Source organism: Nerophis lumbriciformis, linkage group LG01 (genome assembly GCF_033978685.3).
Source record: "Nerophis lumbriciformis linkage group LG01, RoL_Nlum_v2.1, whole genome shotgun sequence".
Taxonomy (NCBI): Eukaryota; Metazoa; Chordata; class Actinopteri; order Syngnathiformes; family Syngnathidae; genus Nerophis; species Nerophis lumbriciformis.
The window spans coordinates 12,784,114-12,807,452 of record NC_084548.2 but is presented as its reverse complement, the minus strand read 5'-3'; the positions used below and the strand labels follow the sequence as shown (position 1 = coordinate 12,807,452).

The 23,339-nt window shown below is 42.0% G+C and overlaps 1 protein-coding gene across 1 annotated transcript in view; it reads right to left on the bottom strand.

The window, feature by feature from the left end:
- clcnk (chloride channel K) overlaps window positions 1-23,339 on the bottom strand; it is a 62,086-nt gene that overhangs the window by 12,685 nt on the left and 26,062 nt on the right. Inside the window, exons 6-13 of the mRNA XM_061970479.1 lie at window positions 22,253-22,325; window positions 21,957-22,082; window positions 17,567-17,651; window positions 17,158-17,259; window positions 12,048-12,132; window positions 11,807-11,965; window positions 7,106-7,175; window positions 5,771-5,881 (exon numbers count right to left, since the gene is read on the bottom strand). Coding sequence (XP_061826463.1) covers window positions 5,771-5,881; window positions 7,106-7,175; window positions 11,807-11,965; window positions 12,048-12,132; window positions 17,158-17,259; window positions 17,567-17,651; window positions 21,957-22,082; window positions 22,253-22,325 — 811 coding nt within the window. The remainder of the gene's footprint in view (window positions 1-5,770; window positions 5,882-7,105; window positions 7,176-11,806; window positions 11,966-12,047; window positions 12,133-17,157; window positions 17,260-17,566; window positions 17,652-21,956; window positions 22,083-22,252; window positions 22,326-23,339) is intronic.

Here is a 23,339-nt window from a genome sequence, read left to right as displayed (position 1 = left end):
GTGGTATTTTAGGCTTCATAATGCGCCACACATTTTCAATGGGAGACAGGTCTGGACTACGGGCAGGCCAGTCTAGTACCCGCACTCTTTTACTATGAAGCCACGTTGATGTAACACGTGGCTTGGCATTATCTTGCTGAAATAAGCAGGGGCGTCCATGGTAACGTTGCTTGGATGGCAACATATGTTGCTCCAAAACCCGTATGTACCTTTCAGCATTAATGGCGCCTTCTCAGATGTGTAAGTTACCCATGTCTTGGGCACTAATACACCCCCATACCATCACAGATGCTGGCTTTTCAACTTTGCACCTATAACAATCCGGATGGTTCTTTCCTCTTTGGTCCGGAGGACACGACGTCCACAGTTTCCAAAAACAATTTGAAATGTGGACTCGTCAGACCACAGAACACTTTTCCACTTTGTATCAGTCCATCTTAGATGAGCTCAGGCCCAGCAAAGCCGACGGCGTTTCTGGGTGTTGTTGATAAACGGTTTTCGCCTTGCATAGGAGAGTTTTAACTTGCACTTACAGATGTAGCGACCAACTGTAGTTACTGACAGTGGGTTTCTGAAGTGTTCCTGAGCCCATGTGGTGATATCCTTTACACATTGATGTCGCTTGTTGATGCAGTACAGCCTGAGGGATCGAAGGTCACGGGCTTAGCTGCTTACGTGCAGTGATTTCTCCAGATTCTCTGAACCCTTTAATGATATTACGGACCGTAGATGGTGAAATCCCTAAATTCCTTGCAATAGCTGGTTGAGAAAGGTTTTTCTTAAACTGTTCAACAATTTGCTCACGCATTTGTTGACAAAGTGGTGACCCTCGCCCCATCCTTGTTTGTGAATGACTGACTACTTTTATACCCAATCATGGCACCCACCTGTTCCCAATTTGCCTGTTCACCTGTGGGATGTTCCAAATAAGTGTTTGATGAGCATTCCTCAACTTTATCAGTATTTATTGCCACCTTTCCCAACTTCTTTGTCACGTGTTGCTGGCATCAAATTCTAAAGTTAATGATTATTTTGCAAAAAAAAAAAAAATGTTTATCAGTTTGAACATCAAATATGTTGTATTTGTAGCATACAGGTAAAAGCCAGTAAATTAGAATATTTTGAAAAACTTGATTTATTTCAGTAATTGCATTCAAAAGGTGTAACTTGTACATTATATTTATTCATTGCACACAGACTGATGCATTCAAATGTTTATTTCATTTAATTTTGATGATTTGAAGTGGCAACAAATGAAAATCCAAAATTCCGTGTGTCACAAAATTAGAATATTACTTAAGGCTAATACAAAAAAGGGATTTTTAGAAATGTTGGCCAACTGAAAAGTATGAAAATGAAAAATATGAGCATGTACAATACTCAATACTTGGTTGGAGCTCCTTTTGCCTCAATTACTGCGTTAATGCGGCGTGGCATGGAGTCGATGAGTTTCTGGCACTGCTCAGGTGTTATGAGAGCCCAGGTTGCTCTGATAGTGGCCTTCAACTCTTCTGCGTTTTTGGGTCTGGCATTCTGCATCTTCCTTTTCACAATACCCCACAGATTTTCTATGGGGCTAAGGTCAGGGGAGTTGGCGGGCCAATTTAGAACAGAAATACCATGGTCCGTAAACCAGGCACGGGTAGATTTTGCGCTGTGTGCAGGCGCCAAGTCCTGTTGGAACTTGAAATCTCCATCTCCATAGAGCAGGTCAGCAGCAGGAAGCATGAAGTGCTCTAAAACTTGCTGGTAGACGGCTGCGTTGACCCTGGATCTCAGGAAACAGAGTGGACCGACACCAGCAGATGACATGGCACCCCAAACCATCACCCAACCATGCAAATTTTGCATTTCCTTTGGAAATCGAGGTCCCAGAGTCTGGAGGAAGACAGGAGAGGCACAGGATCCACGTTGCCTGAAGTCTAGTGTAAAGATTCCACCATCAGGGATCTTTCTGTGTGGAGTTTGCATGTTCTCCCCGTGACTGCGTGGGTTCCCTCCGGGTACTCCGGCTTCCTCCCACCTCCAAAGACATGCACCTGGGGATAGGTTGATTGGCAACACTAAATTGGCCCTAGTGTGGGAATGTGAGTGGGAATGTTGTCTGTCTATCTGTGTTGGCCCTGCGATGAGGTAGCGACTTGTCCAGGGTGTACACCGCCTTCCGCCCGATTGTAGCTGAGATAGGCTCCAGCGACCCCAAAAGGGAATAAGCGGTAGAAAATGGATGGATGGATATATATATATATATATATATATATATACTCCTCTCTGAGCTGCCACCTTAACGTGGTAGAGGAGTTTGCGTGTCCTAATGATCCTAGGAGCTATGTTGTCCGGGGGCTTCCATGCCCCCTGGTAGGGTCTCCCAAGACAAACAGGTCCTAGGTGAGGGATCAGACAAAGAGCAGCTCGAAGACTTCTATGGAAATGCAAGAACCGAGACTCAGATTTCCCTCGCCCGGAGCCAGGCCCGGAGTTGGGGCACGATGGCGAGCGCCTGGTGGCCGGGCCTGTCCCCATGGGGCCCGGCCGGGCACAGCCCGAAGAGGCAACGTGGGTCCCCCCTCCAATGGGCTCACCACCCATAGCAGGGGCCATAGAGGTCGGGTGCAATGTGAGTTGGGCGGTAGCCGAAGGCAGGGCACTTGGCGGTCCGATCCTCGGCTACAGAAGCTAGCTCTTGGGACGTGGAACGTCACCTCGCTGGGGGGGAAGGAGCCTGAGCTAGTGTGCGAGGTAGAGAAGTTCCGGTTGGATATAGTCGGACTCACCTCGACGCACAGCAAGGGCTCTGGAACCAGTTCTCTCGAGAGGGGCTGGACTCTCTTCCACTCTGGCGTTGCCAGCAGTGAGAGGCGACGGGCTGGGGTGGCAATTCTTGTTGCCCCCCGGCTCAGAGCCTGCATGTTGGAGTTCAACCCGGTGGATGAGAGGGTAGCTTCCCTCCGCCTTCGGGTGGGGGGACGGGTCCTGACTGTTGTTTGCGCTTACGCGCCAAACAGCAGCTCAGAGTACCCACTCTTTTTGGATTCACTCGAGGGAGTACTTGAGAGTGCTCCCCCGGGTGATTCCCTCGTTCTACTGGGGGACTTCAACGCTCATATTGGCAACGACAGTGAAACCTGGAGAGGCGTGATTGGGAAGAATGGTCGCCCGGATCTGAACCCAAGTGGTGTTTTGTTATTGGACTTTTGTGCCCGTCACGGATTGTCCATAACGAACACCATGTTCAAGCATAAGGGTGTCCATATGTGCACTTGGCACCAGGACACCCTAGGCCGCAGTTCTATGATCGACTTTGTAGTTGTGTCATCGGATTTGCGGCCTCATGTTTTGGACACTCGGGTGAAGAGAGGGGCGGAGCTTTCTACCGATCACCACCTGGTGGTGAGTTGGCTGCGATGGTGGGGGAGGATGCCGGACAGACCTGGCAGGCCCAAACGCATTGTGAGGGTTTGCTGGGAACGTCTGGCAGAGTCTCCTGTCAGAGAGAGTTTCAATTCCCACCTCCGGAAGAACTTTGAACATGTCACGAGGGAGGTGCTGGACATTGAGTCCGAGTGGACCATGTTCCGCACCTCTATTGTCGAGGCGGCTGATTGGAGCTGTGGCCGCAAGGTAGTTGGTGCCTGTCGTGGCGGTAATCCTAGAACCCGTTGGTGGACACCGGCGGTGAGGGATGCCGTCAAGCTGAAGAAGGAGTCCTATCGGGTTCTTTTGGCTCATGGGACTCCTGAGGCAGCGGACAGGTACCGACAGGCCAAGCGGTGTGCGGCTTCAGCGGTCGCGGAGGCAAAAACTCGGACATGGGAGGAGTTCGGGGAAGCCATGGAAAACGACTTCCGGACGGCTTCGAAGCGATTCTGGACCACCATCCACCGCCTCAGGAAGGGGAAGCAGTGCTCTACCAACACCGTGTATGGTGCGGATGGTGTTCTGCTGACCTCGACTGCGGAAGTTGTGGATCGGTGGAGGGAATACTTCGAAGACCTCCTCAATCCCACCAACACGTCTTCCTATGAGGAAGCAGTGCCTGAGGAATCTGTGGTGGGCTCTCCTATTTCTGGGGCTGAGGTTGCTGAGGTAGTTAAAAAGCTCCTCGGTGGCAAGGCCCCGGGGGTGGATGAGATCCGCCCGGAGTTCCTTAAGGCTCTGGATGCTGTAGGGCTGTCTTGGTTGACAAGACTCTGCAGCATCGCGTGGACATCGGGGGCAGTACCTCTGGATTGGCAGACCGGGGTGGTGGTTCCTCTCTTTAAAAAGGGGAACCGGAGGGTGTGTTCTAACTATCGTGGGATCACACTCCTCAGCCTTCCCGGTAAGGTCTATTCAGGTGTACTGGAGAGGAGGCTACGCCGGATAGTCGAACCTCGGATTCAGGAGGAACAGTGTGGTTTTCGTCCTGGTCGTGGAACTGTGGACCAGCTCTATACTCTCGGCAGGGTCCTTGAGGGTGCATGGGAGTTTGCCCAAACAGTCTACATGTGCTTTGTGGACTTGGAGAAGGCATTCGACCGTGTCCCTCGGGAAGTCCTGTGGGGAGTGCTCAGAGAGTATGGGGTTTCGGACTGTCTGATTGTGGCGGTCCGCTCCCTGTATGATCAGTGTCAGAGCTTGGTTCGCATTGCCGGCAGTAAGTCGGACACGTTTCCGGTGAGGGTTGGACTCCGCCAAGGCTGCCCTTTGTCACCGATTCTGTTCATAACTTTTATGGACAGAATTTCTAGGCGCAGTCAAGGCGTTGAGGGGATCCGGTTTGGTGGCTGCAGGATTAGGTCTCTGCTTTTTGCAGATGATTTGGTCCTGATGGCTTCATCTGGCCAGGATCTTCAGCTCTCACTGGATCGGTTCGCAGCTGAGTGTGAAGCGACTGGGATGAGAATCAGCACCTCCAAGTCCGAGTCCATGGTTCTCGCCCGGAAAAGGGTGGAGTGCCATCTCCGGGTTGGGGAGGAGATCTTGCCCCAAGTGGAGGAGTTCAAGTACCTCGGAGTCTTGTTCACGAGTGAGGGAAGAGTGGATCGTGAGATCGACAGGCGGATCGGTGCGGCGTCTTCAGTAATGCGGACGCTGTATCGATCCGTTGTGGTGAAGAAGGAGCTGAGCCGGAAGGCAAAGCTCTCAATTTACCGGTCGATCTACGTTCCCATCCTCACCTATGGTCATGAGCTTTGGGTTATGACCGAAAGGACAAGATCACGGGTACAAGCGGCCGAAATGAGTTTCCTCCGCCGGGTGGCGGGGCTCTCCCTTAGAGATAGGGTGAGAAGCTCTGTCATCCGGGGGGAGCTCAAAGTAAAGCCGCTGCTCCTCCGCATCGAGAGGAGCCAGATGAGGTGGTTCGGGCATATGGTCAGGATGCCACCTGAGCGCCTCCCTAAGGAGGTGTTTAGGGCATGTCCGACCGGTAGGAGGCCACGGGGAAGACCCAGGACACGTTGGGAAGACTATGTCTCCCGGCTGGCCTGGGAACGCCTCGGGATCCCCCGGGAGGAGCTGGACGAAGTGGCTGGGGAGAGGGAAGTCTGGGCTTCCCTGCTTAGGCTGCTGCCCCCGCGACCCGACCTCGGATAAGCGGAAGAAGATGGATATATATATATATATATGAAATACTTGACTTGGTGAATTCTAGCTGTAAATATACTCCTCCCCTCTTAGCCACGCCCCCAACCACGCCCCCGCTCCACCTCCCGAAATCGGAGGTCTCAAGGTTAGCAAGTATGCACATAGAAGCACTGAAAAGATTCAATCAGCTGTTGTACTGTACCTGCAAGTGCGTAGCCTCCAGGATTTATAGACGACCACTCATTGCCTGGTGTCATTGTGGTGGATGATATGTAAATCATTCCCTCTGCAAGCAAACGGCCAATGGCTGCCCCTGACAAAAAACAGTCAGCACTTTTATATAAATATTTTCTAGAGATGTCCGATAATATCAGCCTGCCGATATTATCGGCCAATAAATGCGTTAAAATGTAATATCGGAAATTATCGGTATCGTTTTTTTTATTATCAGTATCGTTTTTTTTTTTTTTTTTAATTTATTTTTTTAATAAATCAACATAAAAACACAAGATACACTTACAATTAGTGCACCAAACCAAAAAACCTCCCTCCCCCATTTGCACTCATTCACACAAAAGGGTTGTTTCTTTCTGTTATTAATATTCTGGTTCCTACATTATATATCAATATATATCAATACAGTCTGCAAGGGATACAGTCCGTAAGCACACATGATTGTGCGTGCTGCTGGTCCACTAATAGTACTAACCTTTAACAGTTAATTTTACTCCTTTTCGTTAATTACTAGTTTCTATGTAACTGTTTTTATATTGTTTTACTTTCTTTTTTATTCAAGAAAATGTTTTTAATTTATTTATCTTTTTTTATTGTATTATTTTTAGTACCTTATCTTCAGCATACCTGGTTGTCCAAATTAGGCATAATAATGTGTTAATTCCACGACTGTATATATCGGTTGATATCGGTATCGGTAATTAAAGAGTTGGACAATATCGGAATATCGTCAAAAAGCCATTATCGGACATCCCTAATATTTTCTCTTACTGACTCCTCTTTTTTAAAATGCTTGTCTTCCAATGGGCGATGTTTGCACAAAAAACATGAATCATGCATGATTCATTATTCAACTTCACATAAAACGTTTAATTACCTCACAGACATAGCAACAGATCAACCGAATTTCTACACAGAATTAATTGAACTTAACCATTACTGCCTCATAGGTCAATTAAAAAACACACCACCAGCAGGAAGTGGAAGTCAGACAAGAAACTAAAAGGTCATGCCCATAGACGACCATAATGTATCCCCTCTGGGGAGCCTCTAATTGTTAATGAAGAAAGTGGCTAAGAAGGCAAAAACTAAGACATTTAGATAAAACACGCCACGTACTTTAATTTCACAATTGAGACACTGCTCTGTATTAAATATAAAAACACACACTGGAATCAGAGAAAAACATTGCCATCTTGTGGTCCTGATTGAGGCCACCACTGGGTCACAGTCACCACTCGGAATCACAGCAGGATGATTTAATAGAGAAGTATTGTTATAGACATTTCAAGACCTGACTCACCATAGATAAAAACTGGCATGAAGTAACCCGCTGGCAGTGGGAGAGTGCAGGCTAGCACTGACATCCACAGCTGAAAAGCAGACACAAACACAAACACACACTATATATATATAGCAAATTATTGTATTCCGTTTATATTTACATCGAACACAATTTCCCAACTCGTATGGAAACGGGGTTTGTATATGCGTTTAGTTGAGACCTGGGCAAATTAAGGCCCGGGGGCATTCCCAAATCATTTTTTGTTTTCTCATGACCGTAAATCTTCAACTATACTAAGTCTTTCAATGCTTGGAATCTGCATGATGTACTAGTTACTATGATCATCTAATTAGTTACTATGGTCATCTAATTAGTTACTATGGCCATCTAATTAGTTACTACGTCAGTTTGAACATCAAATATGTTGTCTTTGTAGCATATTCAACTGAATATGGGTTGAAAATGATTTGCAAATCATTGTATTCCATTTATATTTACATCTAACACAATTTCCCAACTCATATGGAAACAGGGTTTGTATTATCACACAATTTATTGTCATTATTATAGTGAATATTTATGAATGTGCATGGACACAAGGTTTTTCTGTGAATACACACCATTATATGAATAATAATAAATATGTTCTGGTAACTGTGTAATTATTCCTTAAATGGGAACTGCACTTTTTTTTTTTTAAATGTTGCCTATCGTTCACAATCATTATGAAAGACATAATGACGGATGTTTTTTTTTTTCAATGCATTCTAAATATTAAATAAATGTAAATAAAAGTCCTCTGGGAGCTGCACTATTCCGCCCATAAAACCAGATAAATAACCATTCAAAAAGCGCCAACAACACTCCATTTACATTTCGTGATTTTAATATTAACCAAGTATTAGTGATATTGTTATTATAAGTGCTAACGCAGGCGACCTATTTATTGCGGCGACATAATCACCTCCGTGTGTCCTTATGTTTACAACCTCGTTTCCTTGCTCCCTGTAAGTTTATATTGTAGGTCATATATCATGCATCTCACCTGGAAAGTATGTGACCGAGAATATAATCCGACAAGTTGGGATACTTTGGCGAGGACGACACGGGAAGCGCTTGTTACCTCACCCTGTTTCTTCGCCAGGATTATGAGACATTTTTCATCTAAATGGGAATACAGGAACAGCCCAGCAGTTGGCATCCTAATGACAGCAGACCTTGTCAATAAGTTTTATCTTATTATGTTTGTTGGCTTTTATTAAGTCTGCAGTGAGTAATAATCAGTGATGCGTTTTTGAAATTAATGCACCGCGTATGCTTAAAATGATCAAAATACGTAAATAATATATGTTATAATTAGGGATGTCCGATAATGGCTTTTTGCCGATATCCGATATTCCGATATTGTCCATCTCTTTAATTACCGATACCGATATCAACCGATATATACAGTCATGGAATTAACACATTATTATGCCTAATTTGGACAACCAGGTATGGTGAAGATAAGGTACTTAAAAAAAAATAAAAAAAATAAAAAAAATAAGATAAATTAATTTAAAACATTTGCTTGAATAAAAAAGAAAGTAAAACAATATAAAAACAGTTACATAGAAACTAGTAATTAATGAAAATGAGTCAAATTAACTGTTAAAGGTTAGTACTATTAGTGGACCAGCAGCACGCACAATCATGTGTGCTTACGGACTGTATCCCTTGCAGACTGTATTGATATATATTGATATATAATGTAGGAACCAGAATATTAATAACAGAAAGAAACAACCCTTTTGTGTAAATGGGGGAGGGAGGTTTTTTGGGTTGGTGCACTAATTGTAAGTGTATCTTGTGTTTTTTATGTTGATTTAATAAAAAAAATTAAAAAAAATAAAAAAGACGATACCGATAATAAAAAAAACGGTACCGATAATTTCCGATAATACATTTTAACGCATTTATCGGCCGATAATATCGGCAGGCCGATATTATCGGACATCTCTCGTTATTATAAATGTAACCGTTACTATATTACCTATATATTTAAAGCATATATATATATATAAAACCTCAATGGAGGTGTTTGGATGTTTTTTTAGGGGCTCTTTAGGCAGAATTGAACGTCTCCCCAAGGCTTCATTGTAAGCAAACTTCTGATCGCATGTATTTAATATTTAGAATACATTAAAAAACAAAAATCCGTCGTCATGACTTTCATAATGATTGAGAAAGATAGGCAAAAAATTAAAAAAAATGCAGTTCCCCTTTAAATGTGGATAAAAGGGATAAAGGTGTGAACTAGGGATGTCCGATAATGGCTTTTTGCCGATATCCGATATTCCGATATTGTCCAACTCTTTAATTACCGATACCGATATCAACCCATACCGATATATACAGTCGTGGAATTAACACATTATTATGCCTAATTTGGACAACCAGGTATGGTCCTTGTTAAAAAAGTTAAAAAAAAATAAGATAATAAAAAAAATAAAAAAATTCTTGAATAAAAAGAAAGTAAAACAATATAAAAACAGTTACATAGAAACTAGTAATTAATGAAAATGAGTAAAATTAACTGTTAAAGGTTAGTACTATTAGTGGACCAGCAGCACGCACAATCATGTGTGCTTACGGACTGTATCCCTTGCAGACTGTATTGATATATATTGATATATAATGTAGGAACCAGAATATTAATAACAGAAAAAAACAACCCTTTTGTGTGAATGAGTGTAAATGGGGGAGGGAAGTTTTTTGGGTTGGTTCTTTAATTGTAAGTATATCTTGTGTTTTTTTTTTTATTTAATTAAAAAAAAAAAAAAAAAAAAAAAAAAAAGATACCGATAATAAAAAAAACGATACCGATAATTTACGATATTACATTTTAACACATTTATCGGCCGATCTTATCGGACATCTCTAGTTATTATAAATGTAACCGTTACTATATTACCTATATATTTAAAGCATATATATATATATATAAAACCTCAATGGAGGTGTTTGGATGTTTTGTTAGGCGCTCTTTAGGCAGAATTGAAAGTCTCCCCAAGGCTTCATTGTAAGAAAACTTCTGATCGTAATTGTTTAATATTTAGAATACATTAAAAAACAAAAATCTGTCGTCATGACTTTCATAATGATTGAGAAAGATAGGCAAACAATAAAAAAAAAATGCAGTTCCCCTTTAAATGTGGATAAAAGGGATAAAGGTGTGAACTAGGGATGTCCGATAATGGCTTTTTGCCGATATCCGATATTCCGATATTGTCCAACTCTTTAATTACCAATACCCATATCAACCGATAACGATATATACAGTCGTGGAATTAACACATTATTATGCCTAATTTGGACAACCAGGTATGGTGAAGATAAGGTCCTTTTTAAAAAAAAATCAAAAAATAAAATAAGATAAATAAATTAAAAACATTTTCTTGAATAAAAAAAGAAAGTAAAACAATATAAAAACAGTTACATAGAAACTAGTAATTAATGAAAATGAGTAAAATTAACTGTTAAAGGTTAGTACTATTAGTGCAGTGGTTCTCAACCTTTTTTCAGTGATGTACCCCCTGTGAATTTTTTTTAAATTTAAGTACCCCCTAATCAGAGCAAAGCATTTTTGGTTGAAAAAAAGAGATAAAGAAGCAAAATACAGCACTATGTCATCAGTTTCTGATTTATTAAATTGTATAACAGTGCAAAATATTGCTCATTTGTAGTGGTCTTTCTTGAACTATTTGGAAAAAAATATATAAAAATAACTAAAAACTTGTTGAAAAATAAACAAGTGATTCAATTATAAATAAAGATTCCTACACATAGAAGCAATCATCAACTTAACGTGCCCTCTTTGGGGATTGTAATAGAGATCCATCTGGATTCATGAACTTAATTCTAAACATTTCTTCACAAAAAAAGAAATCTTTTACATCAATATATATGGTACATGTCCACAAAAAAATCTAGCTGTCAACACTGAATATTGCATTGTTGCATTTCTTTTCACAGTTCTTTTTGACAGACATTTAAAATAAAATCTCACGTACCCCTTGGCATACCTTCAAGTACCCCCAGGGGTACGCGTACCCCCATTTGAGAACCACTGTATTAATGGACCAGCAGCACGCACAATCATGTGTGCTTACGGACTGTATCCCTTGCAGACTGTATTGATATATATTGATATAAAATGTAGGAACCAGAATATTAATAACAGAAAGAAACAACCCTTTTGTGTGAATAAGTGTAAATGGGGGAGGGAGGTTTTTTTTGGGGTGGTGCACTAATTGTAAGTGTATTATGTGTTTTTTATGTTGATTTAATAAAAATAAAAAAATAAAAACCCGATACCGATAATAAAAAACCGATACCGATAGTTTCTGATATTACATTTTAAAGCATTTATCGGCCGATAATTATCAGACATCTCTAGTGTGAACAGTTAAAAGATGATTTTCTATTTTGTAATTTTTTTTTTTAAATTATGCTCTTTTCTTGTGGCATTTCAAAGAATAGCAAATTGAAGTTTATTGGGAGATATAAAATAAAACAAAAAGTGTCACATTTCAGACCGTACCACCGCCTCAAATGTTAAGCAGTCTTAATCTGGCTCACTGTGCGATAAAATGTCATCCTCTGCATGTTATTAGTGCTTATTGTGTCTCCAGGGAGCAGGTTCATTCAGTCCCTAATAGGCATTTGCATTGTTTCTACCTTCATGAGCAGAAAGACAGCCAGAGACAGGTAGACAGGACACACAGATGAGCCCCACACAGACAAAGCCTCTGGATCCAGTTGCTCAGAGACGTTGTGGGATTGAAACGTCCACTGTCTGCAGTCCAGTAAGGAGGTGAGCAGCTGCTTCATGGTGTGCTGACATCAACGCAGTGTTATCCATCACACCTTTTGTTGCAACAATAACACAACAGTCCAGTAGTATGCATGGAAGCCTCACCTTAGAAGCCATGTATTGACCCAGAGAGTGAGAATAGGTCAGAGATGCCAAAAAGAAGGTCACCAAAGCAGAGTACAGACATTTCCTGCAGAGAGATTCACAAGCACATGAACTATTGCTTCCATTGGATTACTGAGATTATTTTCAATACATTTTTTCTAACACTTTTTGAATTCCATTTAAATTGAAACATATGAGAAAGACCTCATAGGTGCAGTTCTACCATTCATGATTCAAAATTATGTCATATTGTGAAGATTTGATTACTTGCATCTTGAGTAGGGACGAGTAACGTTTATATTTTATCCAATGCTAGTACCAAATCAGTACTTCAAAAAATGGTGTTGCCGCTTTAACGGTGTTTGAACCAATAGAATGAAAATGGAAGACATAAATATTTTTGTAAAAGACAAACAAAAACAATGCATTTTTTATTTTGTATGGAATTTTGTTAAAGGGGAACATTATCACAATTTCAGAAGGATTAAAACCATTAAAAATCAGTTCCCAGTGGCTTATTTTATTTTTCGAAGTTTTTTTCAAAATTTTACCCATCACGCAATATCCCTAAAAAAAGCTTCAAAGTGCCTGATTTTAACCATCGTTATATACACCCGTCCATTTTCCTGTGACGTCACGTAGTGATGCCAACACAAACAAACATGGCGCATAGAACAGCAAGCTATAGCGACATTAGCTCGGATTCAGACTCGGATTTCAGCGGCTTAAGCGATTCAACAGATTACGCATGTATTGAAACGGATGGTTGTAGTGTGGAGGCAGGTAGCGAAAACGAAATTGAAGAAGAAACTGAAGCTATTGAGCCATATCGGTTTGAACCGTATGCAAGCGAAACCGACGAAAACGACACGACAGCCAGCGACACGGGAGAAAGCGAGGACAAATTCGGCGATCGCCTTCTAACCAACGATTGGTATGTGTTTGTTTGGCATTAAAGGAAACTAACAACTATGAACTAGGTTTACAGCATATGAAATACATTTGGCAACAACATGCACTTTGAGAGTGCAGACAGCCCAATTTTCATCAATTAATATATTCTGTAGACATACCCTCATCCGCTCTCTTTTCCTGAAAGCTGATCTGTCCAGTTTTGGAGTTGATGTCAGCAGGCCAGGGAAGCTAGGGTCGATATTCTTCTCTTGATCATCTTCGGTGGCATAAGGGACGGTGTGAGCCAAGACATCCAGGGGGTTTAGCTCGCTCGTCTGCGGGAACAAACTGCCGCCATTTCTTGCCGTGCTACCGACGTCCTTTGTCCCTGAATTGCTCACACACTCCGGCAGATTCAATGGGGGTCTGGCGGCAGATTTCTTTGACTTTATCGTTGGAAATACATCTGCTTTGAGTGTCGCAGAATATCCACACATTCTTGCCATCTCTGTCGTAGCATAGCTTTCGTCGGTAAAGTGTGCGGAACAAACGTCCAATTTCTTGCCACTTTCGCATCTTTGGGCCACTGGTGCAACTTGAATCCGTCCCTGTTCGTGTTGTTACACCCTCCGACAACACACCGACGAGGCATGATGTCTCCAAGGTACGGAAAACAGTCGAAAAAACGGAAAATAACAGGGCTGATTTGACTCAGTGTTTGAGAAAATGGCGGATTGCTTCCCGATGTGACGTCACAACGTGACGTCATCGCTCCGAGAGCGAATAATAGAAAGGCGTTTAATTCGCCAAAATTCACCCATTTAGAGTTCGGAAATCGGTTAAAAAAATATATGGTCTTTTTTCTGCAACATCAAGGTATATATTGACGCTTACCGTATTTTCCGCACTATAAGGCGCACCTAAAAACCACAATTTTTCTCAAAAGCTGACAGTGCGCCTAATAACCCGGTGCGCTTTATTACGATTCATTTTCATAAAGTTTCGGTCTCGCAACTTCGGTAAACAGCCGCCATCTTTTTTCCCGGTAGAACAGGAAGCGCTTCTTCTTCTACGCAAGCAACCGCCAATGAAAGCACTCGCCCCCATAGAACAGGAAGCGCTTCACCCGCCCCCATAGAACAGGAAGCGCTTCACCCGCCCCCGGAAGAAGAAGAAAAAACGCGCGGATATCACCGTACGTTTCATTTCCTGTTTACATCTGTAAAGACCACAAAATGGCTCCTACAAAACGATCCGGTTCATAAAAAGACGCAATCTCTCCATCCGCACACGGATTACTACCGTATTTCACAGCAACTGAACCGCACTGTGGAACGGGAGCACGTACGGTGAATATTCGCTCCACAGGGAATGAGAAGTCATCCTTCACTGTGGTTCTAGCTTGCCATGCTAACTTCCACCCATCCAAAAGAGACCTTTCCAGCCGGCGTCATCATAAAAGCTAACTCGAAGGGATGGATGGATGAAGAAAAGATGAGCGAGTGGTTAAGGGAAGTTTACGCGAAGAGGCCGGGTGGCTTTTTTCACACAGCTCCGAAGGCGAACACACCTTCACTAAGACGGGCAGATAGCGCCGGTCGACATACGCCAACATCTGCCAGTGGATCGTAAATGCCTGGGCAGATAGTTTCGGTCACAACTGTGGTCCGAGCTTTCCGGAAGGCAGGATTCACAGAACTGCTGGACAACAGTGACACTGACTCCGGTGACTTCGACGAGACGGAACCGGCCATTTTGGATCCCGTATTCGCCCAACTTTTCAATTCGGACACCGAAGACGAAGAATTCGAAGGATTTACGAATGAAGAATAACTTCAGAAGGTGAGCGCTATGTTTATTTTGTGTGTTGTGACATTAACGTTCGAGCAACATTATGTTGCTATTGTTCTACACCATTTTGAATTTTACTATGTTTGTGATTGCACATTTGCGTACATTTTGGGACAGAGTTGTTAGAACGCTGGTTTTCAATATATTATTAAAGTTTGACTGAACTATCTGACTGTTTTTTTGACATTCACTTTAGCGCAGCGTTTTTTTGACATTCACTTTAGCGCAGCGTAGGCGCGGCTTTTAGTCCGGGGCGGCTTATTGGTGGACAAAATTATGAAATATGTAATTCATAGAAGGTGCGGCTAATAATCCGGTGCGCCTTATAGTGCGGAAAATACGGTACATAGGTCTGGTGATAATGTTCCCCTTTAAAGTTAAAGTTCCAACCTGCTCAGTGGCTTTGTGGTTAGAGTATCCGCCCTGAAATCAGTAAGTTGTGAGTTCAAACCCCGCACTGCCAAAAGGCAGTGTTCAAAAACAAGAAAAAAAAATAAATACAAAAATTAGGGGTATTTTATTTGAACTAAGTAAAATTATCTGCCTATAGAACAAGAAAAATTGGCTTGTCAAGACTTTCCAAAATAAGTAAAATTAGCTAACCTCAATGAACCCAAAATACCTTAAAGTAAGTATATTCTCACTAATAACAATTGCACTTTTCTTGGTAGCAAAAACAAATATGAGATCTTTTTGCTCAATATGTTGAAAAATATTCTTAAATTAAGTACAAACCCCGTTTCCATATGAGTTGGGAAATTGTGTGAGATGTAAATATAAACGGAAAACAATGATTTGCAAATCATTTTCAACCCATATTCAGTGAATATGCTACAATGACAACATATTTGATGTTCAAACTGATAAACATTTTTTTTTGCAAATAATCATTAACTTTAGAATTTGATGCCAGCAACACGTGACAAAGAAGTTGGGAAAGGTGGCAATAAATACTGATAAAGTTGAGGAATGCTCATCAAACACTTATTTGGAACATCCCACAGGTGAACAGGCAAATTGGGAACAGGTGGGTGCCATGATTGGGTATAAAAGTAGATTCCATGAAATGCTCAGTCATTCATAAACAAGGATGGGGCGAGGGTCACCACTTTGTCAACAAATGCGTGAGCAAATTGTTAAACAGTTTAAGAAAAACCTTTCTCAACCAGCTATTGCAAGGAATTTAGGGATTTCACCATCTACAGTCCGTCATATCATCAAAGGGTTCAGAGAATCTGGAGAAATCACTGCACGTAAGCAGCTAAGCCCGTGACCTTCGATCCCTCAGGCTGTACTGCATCAACAAGTGACATCAGTGTGTAAAGGATAGCACCACATGGGCTCAGGAACACTTTAGAAACCCACTGTCAGTAACTACAGTTGGTTGCTACATCTGTAAGTGCAAGTTAAAACTCTCCTATGCAAGGCGAAAACCGTTTATCAACAACACCCAGAAATGCCGTCGGCTTCGCTGGGCCTGAGCTCATCTAAGACGGACTGATACAAAGTGGAAAAGTGTTCTGTGGTCTGACGAGTCCACATTTCAAATCGTTTTTGGAAACCGTGGACGTCGTGTCCTCCGGACCAAAGAGGAAAATAACCATCCGGATTGTTATAGGCGCAAAGTTGAAAAGGCAGCATCTGTGATGGTATGGGGGTGTATTAGTGCCCAAGACATGGGTAACTTACACATCTGTGAAGGCGCCATTAATGCTGAAAGGTACATACAGGTTTTGGAGCAACATATGTTGCCATCCAAGCAACGTTACCATGGACGCCCCTGCTTATTTCAGCAAGACAATGCCAAGCCACGTGTTACATCAACGTGGCTTCATAGTAAAAGATTGCGGGTACTAGACCGGCCTGCCTGTAGTCCAGACCTGTCTCCCATTGAAAATGTGTGGCGCATTATGAAGCCTAAAATACCACAACGGAGACCCCCGGACTGTTGAACAACTTAAGCTGTACATCAAGCAAGAATGGGAAAGAATTCCACCTGAGAAGCTTAAAAAATGTGTCTCCTCAGTTCCCAAACGTTTACTGAGTGTTGTTAAAAGGAAAGGCCATGTAACACAGTGGTGAACATGCCCTTTCCCAACTACTTTGGCACGTGTTGCAGTCATGAAATTCTAAGTTAATTATTATTTAAAAAAAAAAAAAAAAAAAAGTTTATGAGTTTGAACATAAAATATGTTGTCTTTGTAGTGCATTCAACTGAATATGGGTTGAAAAGGATTTGCAAATCATTGTGTTCCGTTTATATTTACATCTAACACAATTTCCCAACTCATATGGAAACGGGGTTTGTACTATCACTAGGGTAAAACGATTGTCTGTCAAATATGCAATATGAGTCTCCTCTTACTCGCTTTTCAGCATCTTGACGAAGCCAACATTTGTTGTGGTGAATTGCAGCATGCAGCGATGCAGGAAGAGGTACAAGCAGCTCACAGCGCCACAGAGCAGCCTGCCAACACACACACACACACACACACACACACACACACACACACACACACACACACACACACACACACACACACACACACACACACACGCACGCACGCACAGAGAGAGAAGACAGCATGTTTCTTTTTTTAAACTGGAGCAGCCCCAGACGGAAGTCATTACAAGTCATAAGGATGCTAATTGGAAGAATAGCACATCAGCCAGTTTCCACATGGCCTGATCTGAATATTGATGTCAGGTGTTTTTAGGAAGGCATAGGCAAACCTGAGACTGTAATAAAAATAGAATGTGAAGAGTCTACTCACCCCAAGAGAGCAAACATCAGAATCTCCATTGGAAAGAAAGGTAAAGCAGAAGGGAAATGTGTTTTAAACAACACTTGCAGAGTCTCTGTAAGGATAAAACAACATGAATGCATGCCTCATAGTATTGTGTAGAGCTACCACATATAGAGTTAAATGTATACCCTCCTCTATAAATAGATTTTGTAAGGCTTATTGAGCCTAGCTGTATTGATTTGTGCTCATTGAGGTGGAAGAGCATTAAAAAGGGCTCAGCTGCTGATGTTGAACGATAAGTGCCGACAAAACTGCCTTGCCTTTCAAAAAACGATCGACAACAGTCTGAATGGCTAAGCGTTCGTTTCTGACTTACTTGCAAACTCTTGTAGCCTGGATTTGCTAAAGACAAGTAGATTAGTAGTATAGTGGTCGGATTTAGCCATTAAACAGCTATGAGGCTGAGTGTGTAAGGAAGTACTGTGTACAGGAGAAAGTATGACTATTAGGGGTGGATGGAGGGATTTGAACTAAATTAGTACTAAAGTTAAAGTTAAAGTTAAAGTACCAATGATTGTCACACACACACTAGGTGTGGCGAGATTATTCTCTGCATTTGACCCATCACCCTTGATCACCCCCTGGGAGGTGAGGGGAGCAGTGGGCAGCAGCGGTGGCCGCGCCCGGGAATCATTTTGGTGATTTAACCCCCAATTCCAACCCTTGATGCTGAGTGCCAAGCAGGGAGGTAATGGGTCCCATTTTTATAGTCTTTGGTATGACTCGGCCGGGGTTTGAACTCACAACCTACCGATCTCAGGGCGGACACTCTAACCACTAGGCCACTGAGTACTACAAACCCCGCATCCATATGAGTTGGGAAATTGTGTTAGATGTAAATATAAACGCAATACAATGATTTGCAAATCATTTTCAACCCATATTCAATTGAATGCACTACAAAGACAAGATATTTGATATTCAAACTCATAAACTTTATTTTTTTTTTGCAAATAATAATTAACTTAGAATTTCATGGCTGCAACACATGCCAAAGTAGTTGGGAAAGGGCATGTTCACCACTGTGTTACATCACCTTTTCTTTTAACAACACTCAATAAACGATTGGGAACTGAGGAAACTAATTGTTGAAGCTTTGAAAGTGGAATTCTTTCCCATTCTTGTATGCAACTGTCAGTTTGCACCACCTTCTGACACGTGCTAAACACTAAACCATACTTGCCAACCCTCCCGGATTTTCCGGAAGACTCCCGAAATTCAGCGCCTCTCCCGAAAACCTCCCGGGACAAATTTTCTCCCGAAAACCTCCCGAAATTCAGGCGGACCTGAGTGACGTGTCGACAGCCTGTTTTCACGTCCGCTTTCCCACAATATAAACAGCGTGCCTGCCCAATCATGTTATAATTGTAGAATGATCGAGGGCGATCTCTTGGTTTCTTATGTGGGTTTATTGTTAGGCAGTTTCATTAACGTCCTCCCAGCGCGATAACAACACACAACAACAGCAGTCACGTTTTCGTCTACCGTAAAGCAGTTCGTCTGCCGTAAACAGCAATGTTGTGACACTCCCAAAAATCGGAAGTCTCAAGGTTGGCAAGTATGCACTAAACCCAAAACCACGGAAGTTGGCACGTTGTGTAAGTCGTAAATAAAAACAGAATACAATGATCTGCAAATCCTTTTCAACTTATATTCAATTGAATGCATTGCAAAGACAAGATATTTAATGTTCGAACTAATTTCATGGCAGCAACACATTGCAAAAAAGTTGGCACAGGGGCATTTTTACCACTGTGTTACATGGCCTTTCCTTTTAACAACACTCAGTAAACGTTTGGGAACTGAGGAGACCAAATTTTTGAAGCTTTTCAGGTGGAATTCTTTCCCATTCTTGCTTGATGTACAGCTTAAGTTGTTCAACAGTCCGGGGGTCTCCGTTTTGGGATTTTACGCTTTATAGTACGCCACACATGTTCAATGGGAGACAGGTCTGGAGTACAGGCAGGCCAGTCTAGTACCCGCACTCTTTTACTACGAAGCCACGCTGTTGTAACACGTTGTGACATCACAAGAGGCTGTGTCCTGGAGGGAAAGTAATATTCCCCTGAGATGGCTCCAACATACAGGAGTTTTGGCCCCATCTGGTGGAGAGCGGCAGCACACCACCACACACCGCACCCCCAGACCTGGGGCTAATCAGCAAGTGATTGTCATGCAGGACTTTTAAGGCCAGCGAGCATGTCAGTAGGAGGAGTGTGGAAAGAGAGACAAGAACAATTGCAATTAGCTGCAAAAGAGAACACGGAGGAGAAGGTTGTTGTGTAGAAGTCAACCAAAGTTGGAGCAACAACGAGGATCCCTGACCTGGACAATTGAGGAGGGTGACCAACCCTACGAGGACCGCACCACAGGAGGGGTGAGGCCTAACTGTGCTGCAGAGACATTGCTCCTGTGAATCCCCCTAAAATCCCTAATTAAATATTTGTTTTACATTTATCTTGATATGCGTTGCACTCAGGGATGATACTCGAAACCGGTTTTCCCGGTTGTTCGATAAGAAAAGAACCGAGTCCTCGGACTCGAATCCCTTTTTGAGAACCGGTACCCGTTATCGAGACCACTATAGTAAAGAAAAAGAGATGGTTCTTTATTCGAATCCCTGGGAACGAATCCCGTCCCGACCAGAAATGCTCTGTGTGACATCACAAGAAATGACGTCACGTAGCTCAGTCATTAGGCGCAGATAGGGAAAGCAGGAAAAATAATTGACCGGAAAAAGCGCTCCAAGGTGTAATAAAGTTCAAAACAAAAGGTATAATTCAATGAATAACTTTACTTAGAGATTTCAGCAGGGTACAAACACATGACGAACACTTTTACGACCAACCGGAAACATAGCAACCAGGCTAGCAACGCACCTCCTTTACGGCAGCTGTCGCAACGTTCTTAAAGCAACCGCAGCACATACATATATATACAACATATCTCCCTTTTTTAATTTTTGTTTTTCTTTCCTTGTAAACAAAACAAAATCACACTGTATATGTGTTGTCTGTCTAATTATAAATAATGCAGACGAGGCGTGTTGGCTGAGTTCTTGACGTTTACTTTCACAGCGTGCTCATAACCTCATTCTTAGCTGCCGGGTGATGATATGCAACAACACTTTTCGGGGCTACCAGGCATGCTCGTCACTCCCGTTGCATGCTGGGTAGTGTAGTTGTTATATTCCCTAGCTCAGGGGTCGGCAACTAAAGCCCTCACTTAAACTTTCCACGTGCAAGATTGAATCTATTTAAAAAAAGTGTAACCGAGGGTTTATAAATGTCGCCTATACTGTATGAAACTACAACATAACAAACACGGAGGCTTCAGTTTACACGAGGACCACTTTATTTACCTTCTTTCAAAAACCTCCGCAACGTGTCGTCACTTCCGCTCTTAGCGCCTTCAAAATAAGAGCTCAAGGCATATACTGTATAACAGCGCATAACAGGAACTTAACATCACAAAGAGGAAAGCCCATGAAAATAGGTTACAAAAGTTATTTAATAAGAAGCCAAAAAGCGCAAAAACAATAATGTTCGTGTTGGAGGAGTTGTGAATTAGGTACACCTGCAGTCTGCAGGTGTACCTAATGTTGTGGCCCTGCAGTCATTCACAACTCCTCCAACACGAACATTATTGTTTTTGCACTTTTTGGCTTCTTATGAAATAACTTTTTTAAATAGATTCAATCTTGAACGTGGAAAGTTTAAGTGTGGGCTTTAGTTGATATAACACTCCAGTCAGGGGTTGCCGTGCATCGCTCAGCACAAGAAATACTTTACACACATACAGTTGTTGACAAAATACACTGTACATTATATACCTCAGCTAACTAAACTATGGAAATGTATAATATAATTCATATAGCAATACAGTCTCACTGCACAGCAGGCCAGCAGTTAGCCGAGTCCGCAATCCATGGTGAGGCACAATTGAGTAACGTGCCTCAATTGGCTGCTGTTCACCGCACCGTCTCTTCTCAGTATTTGAACGGCAAATGTGAAAATTCAGCGATTTTAAATAAAAATAATCTAAAACGGGTGAAGTCAAATGGAAAATAACTTTATAGTATAATCACTGGATACATATAACAATTTAATTAAAAAAAAAATATTTTTACATTTTTTTTCTTTCCATGATGGCAGGTGAGGCGGGGCCTCTAGTGACTGCACGTCACTGTCACACACACATATGGACACTGAGGGGAAATCAATACCATGCTGGCTTCATTAAAGACGGTAGTGTGAACTGCTACACTTACAAACATTAAATCATAACATATACTTTTTTTTTGTTAAAATACCTCAACACACACCGAGAATCCCTCACTTTTCCCTTTTCCATTTACCTTCATCTCCACTCCACACGGAGAACAAGCGAAAGGTCAACGCCCCGCACACCACGGAGAAGAAAGACGGCAGGTAGTTCTTGGTGGAGAAGTGAGAGGACATCACCTCTAAGCTGAAGAGCACACCTTACAGGGGCAGAATATGGAGAAAATAGGTGAACATCTGAAGATATTGATGTTGAGAAAAGAAAGGACATGCTGGGGGGAAAAAAATTAGATCTGTGAAGAGGAAAATCCGGTGTGAAGATGAACACAATGCAGGAAGAATTGATTTACGGAATCATTTTCTTTCTCACCGCTTACTGGTGCACCGAAGCAGCTGGCGACGCCGACGGAGGCGGCTACCACCAACATGTCTCCTTGCGCTTTCTTCTATGCAAGACAATCAACTGATGAGCCAATAATTCTATAAACACTTTTAAGGTGCCTGGAGGTGCAGCGGCTTGAGAAAAACATCTGTTTGTAATATTATAATTATGCAATATTACTGTGTTTTTAAAGGCCTACTGAAACCCACTACTACCGACCTCCAGTCTGATAGTTTATATATCAATGATGAAATCTTAACATTGCAACACATGCCAATATGGCCGGGATAACTTATAAAGTGCCATTTTAAATTTCCCGGGAAACTTCCGGTTGAAAACGTCTAGGTATGATGACGTATGCGCGTGATGTCAGTAGTCGAATCAGACATTTTGGAATAGGTTGGTCGCCAGCTTAAATTTTTCATCGCAAAATTCCACAGTATTGTGGACATCTGTGTTGGTGAATCTTTTGCAATTTGTTTAATGAACAATGGAGACTGCAAAGAAGAAAGCTGTAGGTGCGATCGGTGTATTAGCGTTTGGCTACAGCAACACAACCAGGAGGACTTTGACTTGGATAGCAGACGCGCTATCCGACGCTAGCCGCCGACCGCATCGATGATCGGGTGAAGTCCTTCGTCGCGCCATCGATTGCTGGAACGCAGGTGAGCACTGGTGTTGATTAAGGCTGCAGCTAACAATTATTTTTCTATCGATTAATCTATGGATTATTTTTTCAATTAATCGGTTAATCTATAGATTATTTTTTTGATTAATCTATAGATTATTTTTTCCTTTTACCGATTATTTTTTTTATTTAAAATGAAGATGAAAAAATAAATGTAGGCCATTTTTTTCAAAAGGCATGGCTTTTATTTACAAAAAAAAAAGTATGGCCACTCAGTCAACATTGACAACAACATGACAAAATATTCTGTAACAATGTAAACATTCAAAACTTTTAACATTTAACAAAATTAAAAGTAGCTTATTTGCTTTTTAATGTGCAAATATAAAAGTAAACATCCAGTGCAAATCTTAGTATTCTGCAAGAGTATAAGCATTTCAAAAGTAA